This window comes from Hippopotamus amphibius, chromosome 5 (assembly GCF_030028045.1).
Source record: "Hippopotamus amphibius kiboko isolate mHipAmp2 chromosome 5, mHipAmp2.hap2, whole genome shotgun sequence".
Classification (NCBI taxonomy): Eukaryota; Metazoa; Chordata; class Mammalia; order Artiodactyla; family Hippopotamidae; genus Hippopotamus; species Hippopotamus amphibius.
Genome location: NC_080190.1, coordinates 94,254,155 through 94,271,044, shown reverse-complemented (window position 1 = coordinate 94,271,044; position 16,890 = coordinate 94,254,155). Strand labels below are relative to the sequence as shown.

Sequence of the window (16,890 nt, the reverse complement as noted above, 5' to 3'; positions counted from 1 at the left end):
TGTGTTCCCAGGTTGTGCGTGGTTGCTGACCTGGGCCGAGTGTGAGATACACCAGCCCGTGGGCTTTAATGTAGCAAACTGCATAAATGTCACTGGTGGGGTTTCCGACTCTACGTTGTGACTGACCTTCAAGAAACCACCACTTCAGTTTTGAAGTCGTATCAGAGAAAAACCCCAGTTATTTAGAAAGACTATTAAGACATTGCTCCGTTTTCCAATTATAGCCCAACAGCAGGTCTGTCACAGATGTGAAAACGGGAAACAGTACCAGTTGGCTGAGGTCGTTTATTTGGAATGTATCATTACTTCTCCTAAAAGTATGTCATTTGTTAACATGGGTTCAGTGTTTTTTTAAAAAATGATAATTTACTATAAATACGACCCACATAAACAGAAGCTCTTTGGGGAGCCTCAGTACTTTTTAAGGCCATAAAGGCTTCTGTCAAAACATTGGGACCACTGGCCTAGGAAATGGACATCTAACTGCAAAATTGGAAGAGATATGGCTTCTTTTCATGAATTTGCAGTAAAGTCAGCCGCCGTGCCGTGTGGGATGTGATGCGCCCTGGAAGCACCAGCAATAGAGAGGGCTGTAGAACGGCTTTCCTTTCAGCTCCTGGTTCTCTCTGATGTTTACCTTGTTGTCACCACGTTTGCAGCATGAAGCGCTGTCCTTAGAAGAAATACGGGTTCGAGTTGTGCAAATGCTTGGCCGTCTTGGGGGACGAATCAACAAAAACCTCATAACAGGTGACCTTTCTTTAAAGTAAAGTAACCCCTGTAGATGTTTTGAATGCATAATTTGCTCATGGTATAATTTGCTCCTGTATGTCATTTATGTGTTTTCAAGTAAGATTATGAAGAACCATATTTTGCCTGTTGGGGTGAATGCTTCCTCTGTGCCCTGTAGCCTCCCGGGTCCTGTGCCCTCGCTTGCGGGGGTCTGGTGTCTTTTCCTTTTTGAAGCAGAATCTAGTTTGATACACCTTTATATTAAACATTGTGTCAGGAGTTCAGTTATCTTCTTTAACCTGATATTCTTAATATTTGGACAATTTAAGTTCTTTTTGATCGGAATTAGTGTTTTTGATTGGTAAAAATTTTTATCTTTACTATAAAATTTCGTATTAAATGTGCTAGTGATTTTGGCATTTCAGAAGTTAGAGCCTGTGTTAGGAAGGTAAGTGTTGTGAAGAGGATGTGTTTAATTAAAGTGTTGCTTATTTATCATTTTTCCACAGAAGAGTAACTCTTACTGAAATTGGAAATTAAACATACCAGATTATTAGGCTTGTTTAAAAATAATTTAACTTTAAGTCAAATTCAGAAATAGTGTGTGGTAGTTTGTAGTGTTGCAGTCGTGCATGCGTGGTAAACAGAGCAGGAGGGGGCCCGGGCCGTCCCGCCTCGTGGAGGGACTGACCCACAGCACTCTGTGTCTCTCTGACAGCGGCGTCCCCCGAGGAGAGGGCCCGGGGCTGGGTGGCCTGGGACCGAGAGAGGAGGCTCAGCTTCGCGGTGCCCTTTGCGGACATGAAGCCCATCGTCTACCTGGACCCGTTCCTGCCTCGTGTCACAGAGCTGGCACTTTCGGCCGGCGACAGACACACCAAAGTACTCAGTGGTCACCTTCTGTGGTTATACGTGGGTTCACTAGGAAGCATGTGTTGTGTTTCATGGACATTGTGTTTTCTTTAGTGCTCAGGAAGCTGTTTGGTTCTCAGAACTATGTGTTCTTGGAAAATGGAAGTTAAACATAAATTATCTGGCTAGATGATAACCTGGCAAACATGAATATTCCAGAGCTCCTCATAATAGAAAAGGCAGCATGGAGGGCGTTGAAAGGTGGTGTAGTCTGTGCTCCCTATCTCTTCGATACGAGAGATCAGGAACAGATAATCTCAAGTTTTTATATTAATTTGTACATTTCCAAAATTTGTGCTTTAAAAATATATTTACTAAAAGCGACAGTTGAAAATGTGCTAACAAATGAAGCAAAGTTCTGTGATAGGGCAGCACGGAAATGTATTTCTTATGATACATTAGTCCCAGTGTCTAAATCTTTTAAATTTTAATTCTTAACTCTTGGCTTCAGATCAAAGTAAACAGAAGCATTAATTTTATACAGCAAGACGTGCCACTTCCAGTTAGTTAATTTTTGGGTGGGATAGTTATTTGCTGCAGAAGTTTTCCTTTTTAAAGGGCTACACTGCGGAGCATTTCGAAATGCTCTTAACCTTTGTTGGACCCCTGGCTTGTTGCAGGTTGCGGCCTGTGAGCTTCTGCACAGCATGGTTATGTTTATGCTGGGGAAAGCCACTCAGATGCCTGACGGTGGCCAGGGTCCCCCACCCATGTACCAGCTCTATAAGCGCACTTTTCCTGTGCTGCTTCGACTGGCATGTGATGTAGATCAGGTAAGTGCATGACTGTGAATTTGAAACAGTTAACAAAACTTAAAAAAAAAAAATGCCCTGTCTAGTTCAGTGATGGTCAAGCGTGTTGTGTGTTGGGGCCCCTCCGGGGTCTGTAAAACCTGCTGCTAGGCTGCTGCCCTTCTGACTCTGGCTTAATTCCGCAGGTAGGACCTGAGGCTCAGGACTTTTTATTTATTTTTTAAGAACTTTTATTGAGATATAATTGATATACAATAAACTGCATATATTTAAAGTGCACAATTTGATATTTTTTTCTTATCAGTATTGTATATATGGCAGTCCCAATTTTCCAGTTTATCCTTCTCCCCACTTTGGTGTCCATATGTTTGTTTTCTACATCTGTGTCTCTATTTCTGTTTTGCAAACTGGTTGGTCTGTGCCATTTTTCTAGATTCTGCATATATGCGTTAATATACAATACTTGTTTTTCTGTTTCTGACTCACTTCACTCTGTATGACGGTCTCTAGGTCCATCCATGTCTCTACAAATGTCCCAATTTCGTTCCTTTTTACAGATGAGTAATATTCCAGTGTACATATGTACCACATCTTTTTTATCCATTCATCTGTTGATGGACATTTAGGTTCTTCCATGTCCTGGCTATTGTAAATAGTGCTGTAATGAACATTGGAGTGCATGTGTCTTTTTGAATTATGGTTTTCTCAGGGTATGTGCCCAGTAGTGGGATTGCTGGGTCATATGGTAACTCTATTTTTAGTTTTTCAGGGAACCTCCATACCATTCTCTATAGTGGCTGTATCAATATACATTCCCACCAACAGTGCAGGAGAGTTCCCTTTTTTCTACACCCTCTCCATCCTTTACTGTTTATAAATGTTCTGATGATGCCCATTCTAACTGGTGTGAGATGACACCTCACTTTAGTTTTGTCAGGGCTTTAAATATGTGCCACAACATTTGGGAGGGGATCACTGTTGCAGGTAAGGTTATGAGAGTCTAGCCCCTACGGCTGAGTTTGCTACCAGCCCTGTCACGTAGGAGTGAAGTAGAGAGGAGGAGCTGTGGCCAGCAGTTGGGGGCTTGGAGATGTGGGCAGGTCGCCTCTTCCTCGTGGCTTTGTGGACAGAATTCTCCTTTGCTGCCAGGACCTGGAAAACATTCCAGTTCTTGCTTTATTTTATGAAGCTAGCAAACCCTGATGTAAGGCTGTGCACATAAAGAAGAAAACTAGAGAAACTCACTGTAAATACAGGTAGGAAACCCTTCAGTGTGTATGTGAATGCATGCAATCCAGCAGTGCGTTAAGAAGCACCATGTGGGATAAAAGTGGAAATTTACCACAGAAATAGATTTCAAAAGCAATGATTTCTCTTCATGTAGGCCAAAGAGGTATTTGTTTTGGTAAACTAAGAGTAACCAATTTTGTCTTTAAAATGATGAAGAACATTTACCTGCACATCAGAGCAGAACCATCCCCAGCCGTGAAGCGCTGGGGCTGCTTCGTGCTTGGGCCCAGGTGGGAGCCGTGGTGAGACGTGACGTGGCCTGTTCACAGGCACCTCAGCCCCAACCGGAGCAGGGCCTCTGGGCCTCTCATCAGGCCATGAGGTCCCTGAGGGCAGGGGTGTCAGAGAAAGGAAGGGAAAAATAATTATTTGAATATGCTTTTTCAAAAAATCTGAAAAGCTCAGAGTATCAACTGATAAATCTAAGAATTAATAAAGGAGAAAGCTGATGACCTACAAAGTAGAATTCTCATATATCAGTGGTCTAATATGTCTCATGTTTTATTGTAGTATTGACCACTTGGAAAATATGTCTACAACATGCCATTCATAACAGCATCAAAAAATATAATAATAAAACGTCTAGGGGAAGTTCCCTGGTGGCCTAGTGGTTAGGATTCTAGGCTTTCACTGCTGTGGCCGAGGTTCCATCCCTGGTTGGGGAACTGAGGTCCCTCAAGCTGCACGGCACAGAGAAAAAAATAAAACGACCTAAAGTAAAACGTCTAGGAAGAAACATTAATGTGCCAGGCAAACATATATTTTGTGAATATAAAATGAATGTGATGTGTACCTGAAGAATCAATATTGAGGGAATTCCCTGGTGGTCCAGTGGTTAGGACTTGGTGCTTCCACGGCAGGGGTCTGGGGCCCTGGTCAGGGAACTAAGATCCTGCAAGCTGGGCGGAGTGGCCAAAAAAAGAATTTATGTTGAAAAAATGCCAGCTCTTTCCAAATCATTCGGTAAGTTTGGTATCATTCCAGCAAAAATCTCGGAATTAATTTCATTTTGGACTTAAAAAATAATCTGAAAGAATAATTGCTGAAGCCTAACCAAGAAAAACTTTGTCAGAGTCAAGTCCGGAGGGCGTCTTGCCCTGACAGACATTAGGAAGCAGCCCCGTTAGTTACAATGGGGTTGAACGCTTGCACAGATGCGTCAGTGGGACTGTCTGGCAGTTGGCAGGTGGACCCATGTGTACATGTGAAAACTGTGTGTGTAGTCAAGAAATGGATCATTTAATAGATTCTGTTAGAGCTACTAACATATGAAAGGTTAATTTCTAATTTAAAAGATTTAGAAGGAAGAACAAACTCTAAAGATGTTATAGAAAAATGTGATGAATTATAGCCTGTCTGTGTGTATCTGTGGATTGGAATGGTCTTTTTCATTGGTAAAGTATATTAATTAATATAGAAACATAGGATGCTAAAAGTGAACCTCCATGACATCACACCTTTCCCACCATTATTCCCCAGGAAAAGCCACTTTATCCTCTGCAGAAAGTTTGGTGAAAATACTCCTAGGTCTTTGGAAACACATTTTAATAAGCTCCATATAAATTTTGTTTTATAGATAAAAAGTAGTGTCAGCATTAGAATGCTTTCCTTTATGTAAAATGTGATTGCTACTTGGATGGATTTTATCATTACATCATAGGCATCTTTCCATACAGTTTTTGTAGAAAGGGAGATTTTCATACAAGACGCTGAAGGGAGATCTGTGGAAGGAAACTTAGTGTACTGACAATCCTGACTTCAGAAGTGTTGAAAATTACTGACTGGCACAGGACCCCCAATTTTGACATATGCATAATGTGGGGAATTTTTTTTTTTTGCCACGCTGTGCTGGAGATAGTAAGATTTTTAAATGGGCAAATGGATGAAGAACTAAACAGGCAGCTCATGAACAAAGAAGTACATATGGCCAATTAAATACATTTTAAATATTCAGCCTTTTTAGTAAACAAGGAAATTCAAATTAAAATAGCACTGATTGCAGCTGTTATCAGATAGTTTAAAAATGGCAGTTTAGTGTTGCCAAGCATATAGGGAAAAGGGCCTGAGTCCTGGCAGATGGGAGTGAGGACGGCAGCCCTTGTCCAGAGAGGTGTTCAGAGTGGTGTGCAAGACAGTCATGAACTAGAAATGCCTGCATTTCTAACAAAGATATTGATAGAGCTTATGTATTTATATAAGTGTTCAAAATTAAGAGGAGAAAAAGTGGTTACAGAAGTATATTTTTACACACTTGTATACATATATTTAAATGTGTATAAATAAAATATGTTGAGTTAACAGTGATTTTGAATGTTAATAGTGGTTACCTTTTGGATGTAGGATTGTAGACAGATGGTTTTCTACGTTTTCTATAAAGGGTATGTGTGTACATATATGTAATTTATGTATTAATAAAAATAATTTTTGGAAAAAAAGTTATGCTTTAAGATGAGGTTAAACTTTTCAAACTGAAAGTTAAGACCCTTTGATTAAGTTTAAAAGTTGCTTCTAAAAGTTTAGAAAGATGTTTTTTGGAGAAATATCTGGGCACTAGAGGACCTGTTGTTTACTCTGAGCTCTAAGACATTTCACGTGATTTTTGGTTTTTAAAAATTTTTAATTTTACTTTATTTTTTTATTTTTTGGCTGCACCAGGTGGCACACAGGATCCTAGTTGCCTGACCAGGGATTGAACCTGCACTTCTGCAGTGGAAGTGCGGGGTCCCATCCACTGGACCACCAGGGACATTCCTCACGTGGTTTTGGATGTGGTGTACACACCACATGCTTTGCTCTTGAGCTCAGTATCTGTGGGGAAGTAAAACTCCCCTGGATTTCTTAGTGCTCCTGTAGGGCCAGCCTTGTGAGACACAGATGAGCGCGACCTGAAGATCGGGAGAGTTCACCTTCACTCAGACTGTGAACATTTACCCTTCATAGAGAGTGAGGGTTAGATGCATAACTGTGTGTCTCAGGCAGTCGCTCTGGTCCAAAAGGACAGTAAAACTTCTCTCCAGGCCTGGGGGCCAACCTGGATTGTGAGAGCCAGATACCCACAGGGCTCTCCGGGTCCTGGAGAAGGTTAGGGCTCTCTGGGCCCAGGATCCTTTCTGTCTCGTCTCCAAGGAGTAGACTAGTCTCCCTTCTTTCAGCTGAGGAGGGGAGGTGCCTCTTCTTCTCCTGTGTGTCTTGTCCTGTGATACAGCCTGGAAGTCTGTGTACAGAGGGTGTGGACCTGGCTTTCGCTTTGTCAGCATGGGGGTGTGAACAGATTCCCTCGTGTGCAGCTCAGGATCAGGTTAATCAGGATCAATGTTAAAAACCATCACTGTCGACCCTAATTGCCCTCCTCGCTAGGGGAACAGTAAGTTTTGGGATGCATATTTTTCTTTTCCGGGCTGTTAGGGAGGAGAGAAGTTAGATCGAGTTTGTCACAGAATTTAACTAGTGAAAAACTTCGTAATATGACCATAGTAGTAGCATTGCTTAATTTTGCTACTGTCATATAAATGGAACTCTCTCTGATACAAAGTTAACATGAAGAAAGTAAATTCTAGTGTTGTTACCCTTCAGGTGCCGAGGCAGCTGTACGAACCTCTAGTCATGCAGCTGATTCACTGGTTCACCAACAATAAGAAGTTTGAGAGTCAGGACACTGTTGCCTTACTGGAAACAATCCTGGTGAGTCACAGCCTCTTTCTGCCGTTCCCATCGGCTGCTTATATGATCAATACTCAGAACTTTAAGAAAAGCTACCTGTCAAGGTATCAAAATACAGCATCCATCTAGATCGGATCATCTTTTTTCTTTTGTTTTAGAGAATTGGTGAGGTGGCACTTAATGAACAAGGTGCCATGTTTATTAACTTAAGTGATACTTTTAAACAGCTGCAAGCAGATTGTTTTGTTTTGTTCCTTTTGGGAGGATGATTATAAATTTGATGGGCTTCATTTGCGTTAAGGCTGTGTGTGTGGGGGTGGGTGAAGGGTGGAGAGGGAGAGTGAGGATGTTCTTGGACTTTTATCAGAGTTGTGGTATCCTCTTATTTATTTTTTTTAATAGCTATAGTGTAATAGTTCGGAGTAAAAGGAATTTTTTCAGCTTGTCCTGTTTTCTTTTGCGTTCAGATTCAGTAACTCAAAGCATTTCAGATACTGTTGTGAGGTAGAATCAACAACAGAAATTTTTAGGATATAATCATTGTGTTTCTTCAGCGAAAGGAAAGACTGCTTTGTTGTTGTATGTTCTCTTTCTTCATGGATTTTTCAGTTTCTTAATTTGTTAAAAAGAAAGTTTTCATTGTGTCAAAAGGAATTTGTTATTGGAGTCTCGATTCTAGACCATCAGATCGGTTTGACTAGTGTCTATAGTTTCCTCAGTCGTGCTCTAAATTATTTTTCATAACACATTGCAGCTTTGCTCAGGCAGCCCAGGGTATTCAGTGGTCATTTTATGCTTCATTTCAGGATGGAATTGTCGACCCCTTTGACAGTACTTTAAGAGATTTTTGTGGTCGGTGTATTCAAGAATTCCTCAAATGGTCCATTAAGCAGACGACACCGCAGCAGCAGGAAAACAGTCCAGTAAACACCAAGTCACTTTTCAAGCGACTGTACAGCTTTGCACTTCACCCCAATGCTTTCAAGAGACTGGGAGCATCGCTTGCTTTTAATAACATCTACAGGGAATTCAGGTGCGTAAGTCACATAACAGGGAAGAGTGTAAAGATCTTTAAGTTTTCAGTAGTGATTTTGTGAAGTGACTCACTGCTTATAGATGCGTATAGTCCTATATCAGGCACTTGGTAAATAATTACATGCTGGATGCTGTGCTGTTTTCTGGGAATTAAATAATGATTAAAATGCTGTTTGCATTCAAGAAGAGGCTCAGAAGAGTGTTGAGAACTGCATTCAAGCATAATAGTACACAGTCTGGGAGGTGCAACAAGAGACATCATCGAGTGTTTGAAGCACAGAAGAGGGGTGTCTGGCGTGGTTTGAGTCGGTTAGGGGAGGCTCCCTGTACCCTTTATACTTGGGATGAGACTTGGAGGGTGCGTGGAAACCAGCCCAAGCATTTCGGGTCAGAGGGACAGGGCAGAGGTGAGAGCACAGTATGTAACAAGACAGGGTAAGGGTAAGTCATTGTCTGCTCCTCGCTGTGGAGTTTGAGGTTTGGAAGGGGATTCTCTCTGTGGAGTTAAGGTGTGAAGGCTGCTTCCAGAGATGGCCAGTCTGGAAGCAGTGGGAGCAGGGACTGGTACGGTTAGACTCTTCCCACAGTTCACCTGCCAGTAGCCATGTGGGGAGGGGTCTGAGCGCCAGGACGTGGGTGATGGGGCAGTTTCCACAGTCCAAGGACCAGATAGCCCCTGACCTAGGTTGTAGTAGTATGCGTCCCTTCGTTTATTTAGTGCTGACTGCCAGGGAAGACTGGTACGTGCCAGGCACTGGGCCGCATGCTGCTGATGTGAAGAGGTGGCCCTCCTGAGGGCTGCATTTAAAAAAAAAGAGGACGAGATGATAGTCAGTCAATCCCATAGATAAAGTTTGTACCTGAAATTAGTGCTTTTAAGTAGTGGTATAGGGAATTCCCTGGCAGTCCAGTGGTTAGGACTCTGTGCTCTCATTGCTGGGGGCCCGGGTTCGACCCCTGGTCGGGAAACTAAGATCCCACAAGCTGCGCAGCTTGGGGAAAAAATAGGAAAAAAAAAAGTAGTGGTACATGATTACTAAGGAATGTTATAATGAGGACTCTAACCTCATTTAGTCAGAGTTGCTTCTGTCAGGAAATGGCAGTTGGGATAGTGATGAGGGGAGCAGGTGTGAAAATAAGAGATGATGGAGGGATGATGAATGATGATGGATGGAGAGGTAGGTGGATGATAAGTAAATAGATTTTAGATAGATGGGTGAATAGATGGATGGATGGGGATAGATGGATGATGGTTGGATGGGTATATGGGGGATGGATGGGTGATGGGTGGGTGGATGGGGAATGGATGGATGGATAGGTGATGGGTGGGTGGAGGGATGGATGATGGATGGATGGATGGATGAATGGGTGGATAGGGGATGGATGGATGGTTGATGGGTGGGTGGGTGGATGGATGATGGATGGGTGGTAGATGGGGGATGGATGGATGGATGGGTAGATGGGAGATGGATGAATGGGTGATGGGTGGGTGGATGATGGGTGGGTGTGTGGATGGGGGTTGGATGGGTGGGTGGATGGATGGGGGATGGATGGATGGATGATGGATGGGTGGTAGATGGATAGAGAGATGATAGCTGGATGGATAGGAGTCTGTCTCTACCTGTGTGTGGGCATGTGCACGTTTGTGTGAAAATCAACTGTGGTTTTAAGCCTCTGTGTTGATTTTTTTTTTTTAATTGAGGTGTAGTTGATGTAAATGTATGATTCAGGTGTACAGTGTAGCGATTCACAGTTTTTAAAGGTTATGCTCCATTTATAGCTATTATGAAATGTTGGCTCTATTCCTGTGTTGTATGTCATAGCCTTGTTGCTTGTCTTTTTTATGCATAGAAGTTTGTGTTTCTAAGTCCCCTACGCCTATTTTTCCCCTCCTCCTTCCCTCTGGCAACCACTAGTTCTTTATATCTGCGAGTCTGTTTCCGTTTTGTTATATACATGTTTGTTTTATTTTCTAGAGTCCTCACAAAAGTAATATCATACAGTGTTTGATCTGTTTCACTAGCATAGTACTATCTAGGTCCATCCATGTAGCTGCACATGGCATTACTTCCTTCTCTTTCATGGCTGAGTGATAGTCACTGTATATATTCACCACATCTTCTTTATCCATTCATCTGTTGACACTTAGGTTGTTTCCATGTCTTGGCAATTGTGAATAGTGCTGCTGTGAACACTGGGGTGCATGTAGTTTTTCAAATTAGTGTTTTTGGTTTCTTTGAGTAAATACCTAGGAGCAGAATTGCTGGGTCTTATGGTAGCTCTATTTTTAGTTTCTTGAGAAATCTCCACATTGTTTTCCATAGCGGCTGCACTAATTTACATTCCTACCAACAGTGCACGAGGTGCACTTTTCTCCACATCCTCGCTGGTACTTGTTATTTGTGGTCTTTTTGGTGACAGTCATCTGACAGGTGTGAGGTGGTATCTCATTGTGGTTTTGATTGTATTTCCCTGATGATTAGTGATGTTGAGCATCTTTTCAAGGGCCTGTTGGCTATCTATGTGTCTTCTTTGGAAAAATGTGTGTTCAGGTCTTCTGCCCATTTTTTAAAAGGACTGTTTGTTTTTTTGATACTGAGCTGTTTGTATGTTTTTTTGATACTGAGCTGTTTGTATATTTTGGATATTAGCCCTATATTCATCATATCACTTGCAAATATTTTCTGCCATTCGGTAGGTTGTCATTTTGTTCTGTTGATGGTTTCCTTTGCTGTGCAGAAGTTTTTAAGCTTAATTAGGCCCCATTTGTTTCTTTTTGCTTTTGTTTCCTTTGCTTTAGAAGGCAGATCCAAGAAAATACTGCTATAATTTATGTCAAAGAGTGTCTGCCTAAGTTTTCTTCTAGGAGTTTTAAGGGTTCCAGCCTTACATTTAGGTCTTTAATCCATTTTGAGTTTGTTTTTTTTATATGGTCTTAGAGAATGAATGTTCTGATTTCATTCTTTACATGTGGCTATCCAGTTTTCCCTGCACCACTTACTGAAGACACTGTTCTGCGTTGTATATTCTTGCCTCCGTTTTCGTAGATTAACTGACCATAAGTACATGGGTTTATTTCTGGGTCGCTACTCTGTTCCTTTGATCTATATACATCTGTGTTTGTGCCAGTCTCATGCTGTTTTGATTACTGTACAGTATAGTCTGAAGTCAGGGAGCGTGATTCCACCAGCTCTGTTATTCTTTCTCAAGATTGTTTTGGCTGTTGGGGGTCTTTTGTATTTCCATACAAAATTTAAAATTGTTTTAGTTCTGTGAAAAATGCCCTTGGTACTTTGACACGTTTTTAGTTTTTTAAATTGTGAAACCTATATGTACAAAAGAATGTTTAAAACGTGTAAAACTGTCACTGTTTGCAGGTGACATACTATGTATAGAAAACCCTAAAGACTCCACTGATAAAACTGTTAGAACTAATAAACTCAGTAAAATTGCAGGATACAAAATCAGTATACAAAAATCTATTGCCTTTCTGTGTACTCATAGTGAACAACCAGAAAGTGAAATTAAGAGAACAGTCTCATTTACAATTGTATCAAAAGGGATAAATTTAACCAAGGGAGTGAAAGACCTGTATACTGACAACTGTAGGACACCGATGACAGAAATTGAAGATGACACAAAAATAGATATTCTGTGCTCATGGGTGGGAAGAATTAATATGTTAAAATTTCCATACTACCCAAAGCAATCCCAGATTCAGTGCCATCCTATCAAGATTCCAATGGCTTTTTTCACAGAAATAGGACAAACAATCCTAAAATTTGTATGGAACCACAAAGACCCCATATAGCCAAAGCAACCCTGAAAAAGAACAAGGCTGGAAGCATCACACTTCCTGACTTCAAACTGCAATACATAGTTATAGTAATGAAAACAGTATACATAAATACAGTCATATAGACCAATGGAACAGAACAGAATGCCCAGAAATAAACCCACACACATATGGTCAATTAATTTTATGACAGAGGAGCCAGGGATGTACCTTGGGGAAAGGACAGTCTCTTCAATAAATGGTGTTGGGAAAACTGGACAGCCATGGGCAAAAGAATGAAACTGGACTCCTGTCTTACACCATTCACAAAACTAACTCAGAATGGAGTAAAGATTTGAACATAAGACCTGAAACCATAAAACTCCTAGAAGAAAACATAGGTGGAGAGCTCCTTGACATAGGTCTTGGCAAAGATTTTTTGAATCTGACACCAAAAGCAAAAATAAACAAGTGGGATTACATTAAACTAAAAACTTCTGCACAGCAAACAGTCAACAAAATGAAAAGGCAACCTACAGAATGGGAGAACATAGTTGCCAATCATATATCTAGTAGAGGGTTAATATCCAAAATACATATAGAACTTAATAGCAAAAAATCTGATTAAAAAAATGAGCAGAATATCTGAGTAGACATTTTCCCAAAAAAGACATAGAGATGGCCAAGAGGTACATGGAAGGATGCACAACATCACTAATCATCAGGGAAATGCAAATCAAAACCACAATGAGGTATCACCTCACACCTGTCAGAATGGCCATCATCCAAGTCTACAAATAAATGGTGGTGAGGATGTGGAGAAAAGGGAGCCCTCATGCACTATTAGTGGGAATGTAGATTGGTGCAGCCACTGTGGAAAATAGTGTGGAGGTTCCTCAAAAAATTAAAAATAGAGCTACCATATATGATCCAGCAATTCCACTCCTGGGTATTTATCTGAAGAAAATGAAAACACTCATTTGAGAAGATTTATGCACCTCCGTGTTCATTGCAGCATTATTTACAATAGCTAAGACATGGAAGAAACCTAAGTGCCCATCGAGAGATGAATGGATATAGAAGATCTGATACACACACACACACACACACACACACACACACACACACACACAGGAATATTACTCAGCGATAAAAAAGGATGAAATCTTGCCATTTGTGACAACATGAATGGACCTAGAGGGTATTATGCTAAGTGAAATAAGTCAGAGAAAGACAAATACTGTATTACCTCACTTATGTGTGGAATATTAAAACAGCAACAGCAACAAACAAACAAACAAGCTCATAGATACAGAGAACAGATTGCTGGCTGCCAAAGGCAGGGGCTTGGGGCTTGGAGAAAGGGGTGAAGGGACTCAAAAACTACAAACTTTCAGTTATAAAAGAAGTAAGTCCTGGCGATATAATGTATAGCATGGTGACTACAGTTAATAACACTGTATCCTGTATGTGCAAGTTGATGAGAGAGTAGATAGGAAGAGCCCTTGTCACAAGGCAAAACATTTTGTATGTGTGGTGACAGATGTTAACTAGGCTTGTGGTGATGATTTTGTAACACGTGCAAACATCAAATTGTTGTGTTGTACACCTGAAACTAATACAGTGTTGTATGTCAATTATACTTCAATTTGAAAACCCTGAAATGTGTAAAGTTTGTAGAATAATAATAACAGCTGCATACTGACCACCTAGGTTTAGAAGTCGAGTATCATCAGTATTTGAGACCCGCCCTGCCCTGAGTTAATCCTTCTCCTGACTTTGATGGCACTTGTCCCCTTGCTTTGCTTTTCTGTTTTATCATCTGTGTGTTGATATGCCCTCTAGCCAGTGTGCTTTTGGTGTTGGAAAGCAGCTGTTAGGCATAGACATGGCTGGATAAGAATGGTCCGTGTTTTCACTGTCAGGTAAAGGATCCTGGGAAACTCTGCTGAACAGAGACTGGCTTCAGCTTCCGTGAGAGGTTGCAGGATCCCGGTCCAAGGAATTAGGTTGGCAAGGTCCATCGTTAGTCGTGGGAAGCAGAGTTCTCTAGAAATGTGTGAAGTGGACCCACAGCTTGACATTTGGGAGAAATACTGTCCAAGAATGTGGACTGCCCTTTAGTTTCTGCTTTTCAGACCCCAGTGGCCTGACTCTGCTGTCGGGAGCAGGTCAGAGCAGAATTCCCTTCTGGGATCAGCGAGCATAGTGGGCTTTTCCAGGCTGAACCTGGGCTGGAGGGCAGCTTCACTCAGGGGGCCATCAGGCCCGGCTCCTCTGGGTCTGTCCGGGTGGAAGACCTCCCTCTGCCCCACTCACCCGCCCTGTCTGACCTGACTCTGCGCCTGCCTGCGTCTCCCTCCCCATCCTATCAGGCCTTGTTTCCTTTCCCCTGTTGCCATCTTTCTTGGACACTTGGGTTTGCTGGACCACATTCTTGGTGGCTTTGAGAAAAGATGCTGGAGGGAGCCATGTTGGAGGTCTTGTGTGTTGAGTGATACAAGTACAAGTTTGGGTGCTTCCTTCCTGTGGGCTCATGAACAGTTACGGAAAGCTCTCGTTGGGGAGCCCGGTTTTGGAGTATCATTTTGTCATGTTGCTTTTCTCCTCAGTACTTTAAATGGTTTTGGTATCTGAGATGAAAGCTATTGTGGTCAGCCTGGCCTTCTGAGACCTCTGATCCCAGCTCCAGCCTTTGCAGTCTGACCACAGAGTGCTCTTCCAGGTGACCTTCCCTCCTCGCTCTGCCTCCTGTGCTCATCCTGCCGCCATGTCTTGGCCCACGCAGCATGGTGTACATTATCTCCAGTGTCAGATCTGGGTGTGTGATGTGGTGTGCGAGGCGGAGACGTGGAGCTTGTGCAAGCCTAAGAGGCTTCTGGGATCCCCTTCTAGGATTCAGATTAAAAAATAACCAGGGTAATATTCCTGCCAAACCAAACACCGGTGTGCGGTCTTGTTCCAAGTCCTCCCCATCCTCCTGCGCTTGCTGGCTCCCCACTCTGGTCCAGCTTCCCAGAGGTGGAGCAGTGACCCTGCACTGGGTCACACAACTGGAACACTCATGAGACTTAGTGCCTCTGCCTGGTGTTGTGTACTTAACAATCACTGTCCTGTGTCACCTAGGAACAGCTTTTCCAGGGAGAGGCTGGCCTGTGCCTGTGTCCAGACTTTAGTGTGCTGTCAGAAGGTGGTCCACGGACCTTGGTGGTCCATGCACTTGTTTATATGCGGTAGATGTGCTCGTAAAGCCCCAGCGATGACTGTTGATGCTGACTTATTTTTGGGTGGAGAGAGCTCTTAAAATTCCTTTACTTTAAAAGAGTGTGAACGTAGTACCTGATCTTCTTTTCTGCTACATGTGGATTTGATGAGGTGTGTGGAGTGTGGTTGGGACAGTGGTTTCAGGTTATGCGCTGCGAGCAGGTCCACAGGTGGAGGAGGTGCATGTAATATCAGTAAAAAGCCTGTGTCTCCTGGGTCTGTTCTTGACCAGGTTTTCTTGTTTGAAGAAGTGTTTTGGGTTGTTTTATGTTTTAAAACATTTGAGCCATTTTTAAAGACAAATTTATTAGTTAAGGTATGTATTCTTTAATAACATTACTTTTTCCCTTCATTGTTTCTGTTTTATTGTTTTCTTAGATGAGGCTTGATACTCTTTATTTTGCAGGGAGGAAGAGTCCCTGGTGGACCAGTTTGTGTTCGAAGCCTTGGTTACATACGTGGAAAGCCTGGCCTTAGCACATGCGGATGAGAGGACCTTGGGTAGGTCCCATTCGGGCTTTCTGTGTGCGTGCTAGCCTGTCTGCCTTGCCAACCTGAGGGAGCTTGTCCACACGTGGGGCCTAGGTCAGCCCCTTGAAAGGTGCTGTCATCTCCTCACGTCTCCCTTTTAGGGTGATAAGTGACGGTGAGGTGGGCCCCTCCACCACCTCCGACCTCGTTTGTACAAGAGGCTTCCGTGCCTTCTCTAGGACTTGCTGTGTACCCCGGCAGCCTCTCAGCCTGACCCCTGGTTGGTTTGGGGTGCTGCCCAGGGCGGGCGCGACAGTCTTATTGTGAAGCTCCCACGAAGGCAGCCAGCTGCGGTGGTGACTCAGGAAGCTGGACGTGGTGAGCACGGAGGGGAGGTCCGTGTCTCTGAACTCAGCTAATGACAGCTTAGAAAGTAGAGAACAGGTTTCCTTACAAGATTGTGACAAAGCTATTTTGACAGTAATTAAGACATAATTTTAAAATACTAAGTCGGAAATAGGCTGAAGTGGCTAAGAGAGGAATAAATGATCATCTTTACAATTAAATCCTGTCTGGAAGCTCTCAGGATCCTGCAGGAGTTTTGGGGCTGGAAGACTTCTTGGTAATCTCCCCACCCAGTGGGCATGGGGCTCTGGCCCAGAGCACACGGTCCTGATGTGGCTCTCACAGAGGGTGGTATAGAGACCCCCTCTCGCTTACCGGTTGGTGGTGTCTGTCATTATTTAACAGACAGATTGAGCTCTGTGGTCCTCCATGGCGACAGCCCTGCTGATGAGTCCTGCCACCGTTAGCTTAAAACCGCTTTATCTCGACGTCATATATAGGTGAATTTTCTCAGCAAGTGAAACTTTACTCTTTTAAAAATCACTGCCATAGTTAAAAAGCATAGAAAGAAAACTTTCTTGGTAACAGAGGTCAAAATAGGTTGTGTGAGGTCCTTTCCTGAATAAGACGCCTGTAGATAGTTTCACTATTTTA

The 16,890-nt window shown here is 42.6% G+C and overlaps 1 protein-coding gene across 3 annotated transcripts in view; it reads left to right on the top strand.

The window, feature by feature from the left end:
• The window catches only part of PRKDC (protein kinase, DNA-activated, catalytic subunit), a 141,565-nt gene that overhangs the window by 32,923 nt on the left and 91,752 nt on the right, over positions 1 to 16,890 (top strand). For all 3 annotated transcript variants that reach the window (XM_057737521.1, XM_057737522.1, XM_057737523.1), the window contains exons 23-28: positions 660 to 750; positions 1,451 to 1,614; positions 2,265 to 2,417; positions 7,260 to 7,367; positions 8,153 to 8,379; positions 15,827 to 15,921. In XM_057737521.1, coding sequence (XP_057593504.1) covers positions 660 to 750; positions 1,451 to 1,614; positions 2,265 to 2,417; positions 7,260 to 7,367; positions 8,153 to 8,379; positions 15,827 to 15,921 — 838 coding nt within the window. The remainder of the gene's footprint in view (positions 1 to 659; positions 751 to 1,450; positions 1,615 to 2,264; positions 2,418 to 7,259; positions 7,368 to 8,152; positions 8,380 to 15,826; positions 15,922 to 16,890) is intronic.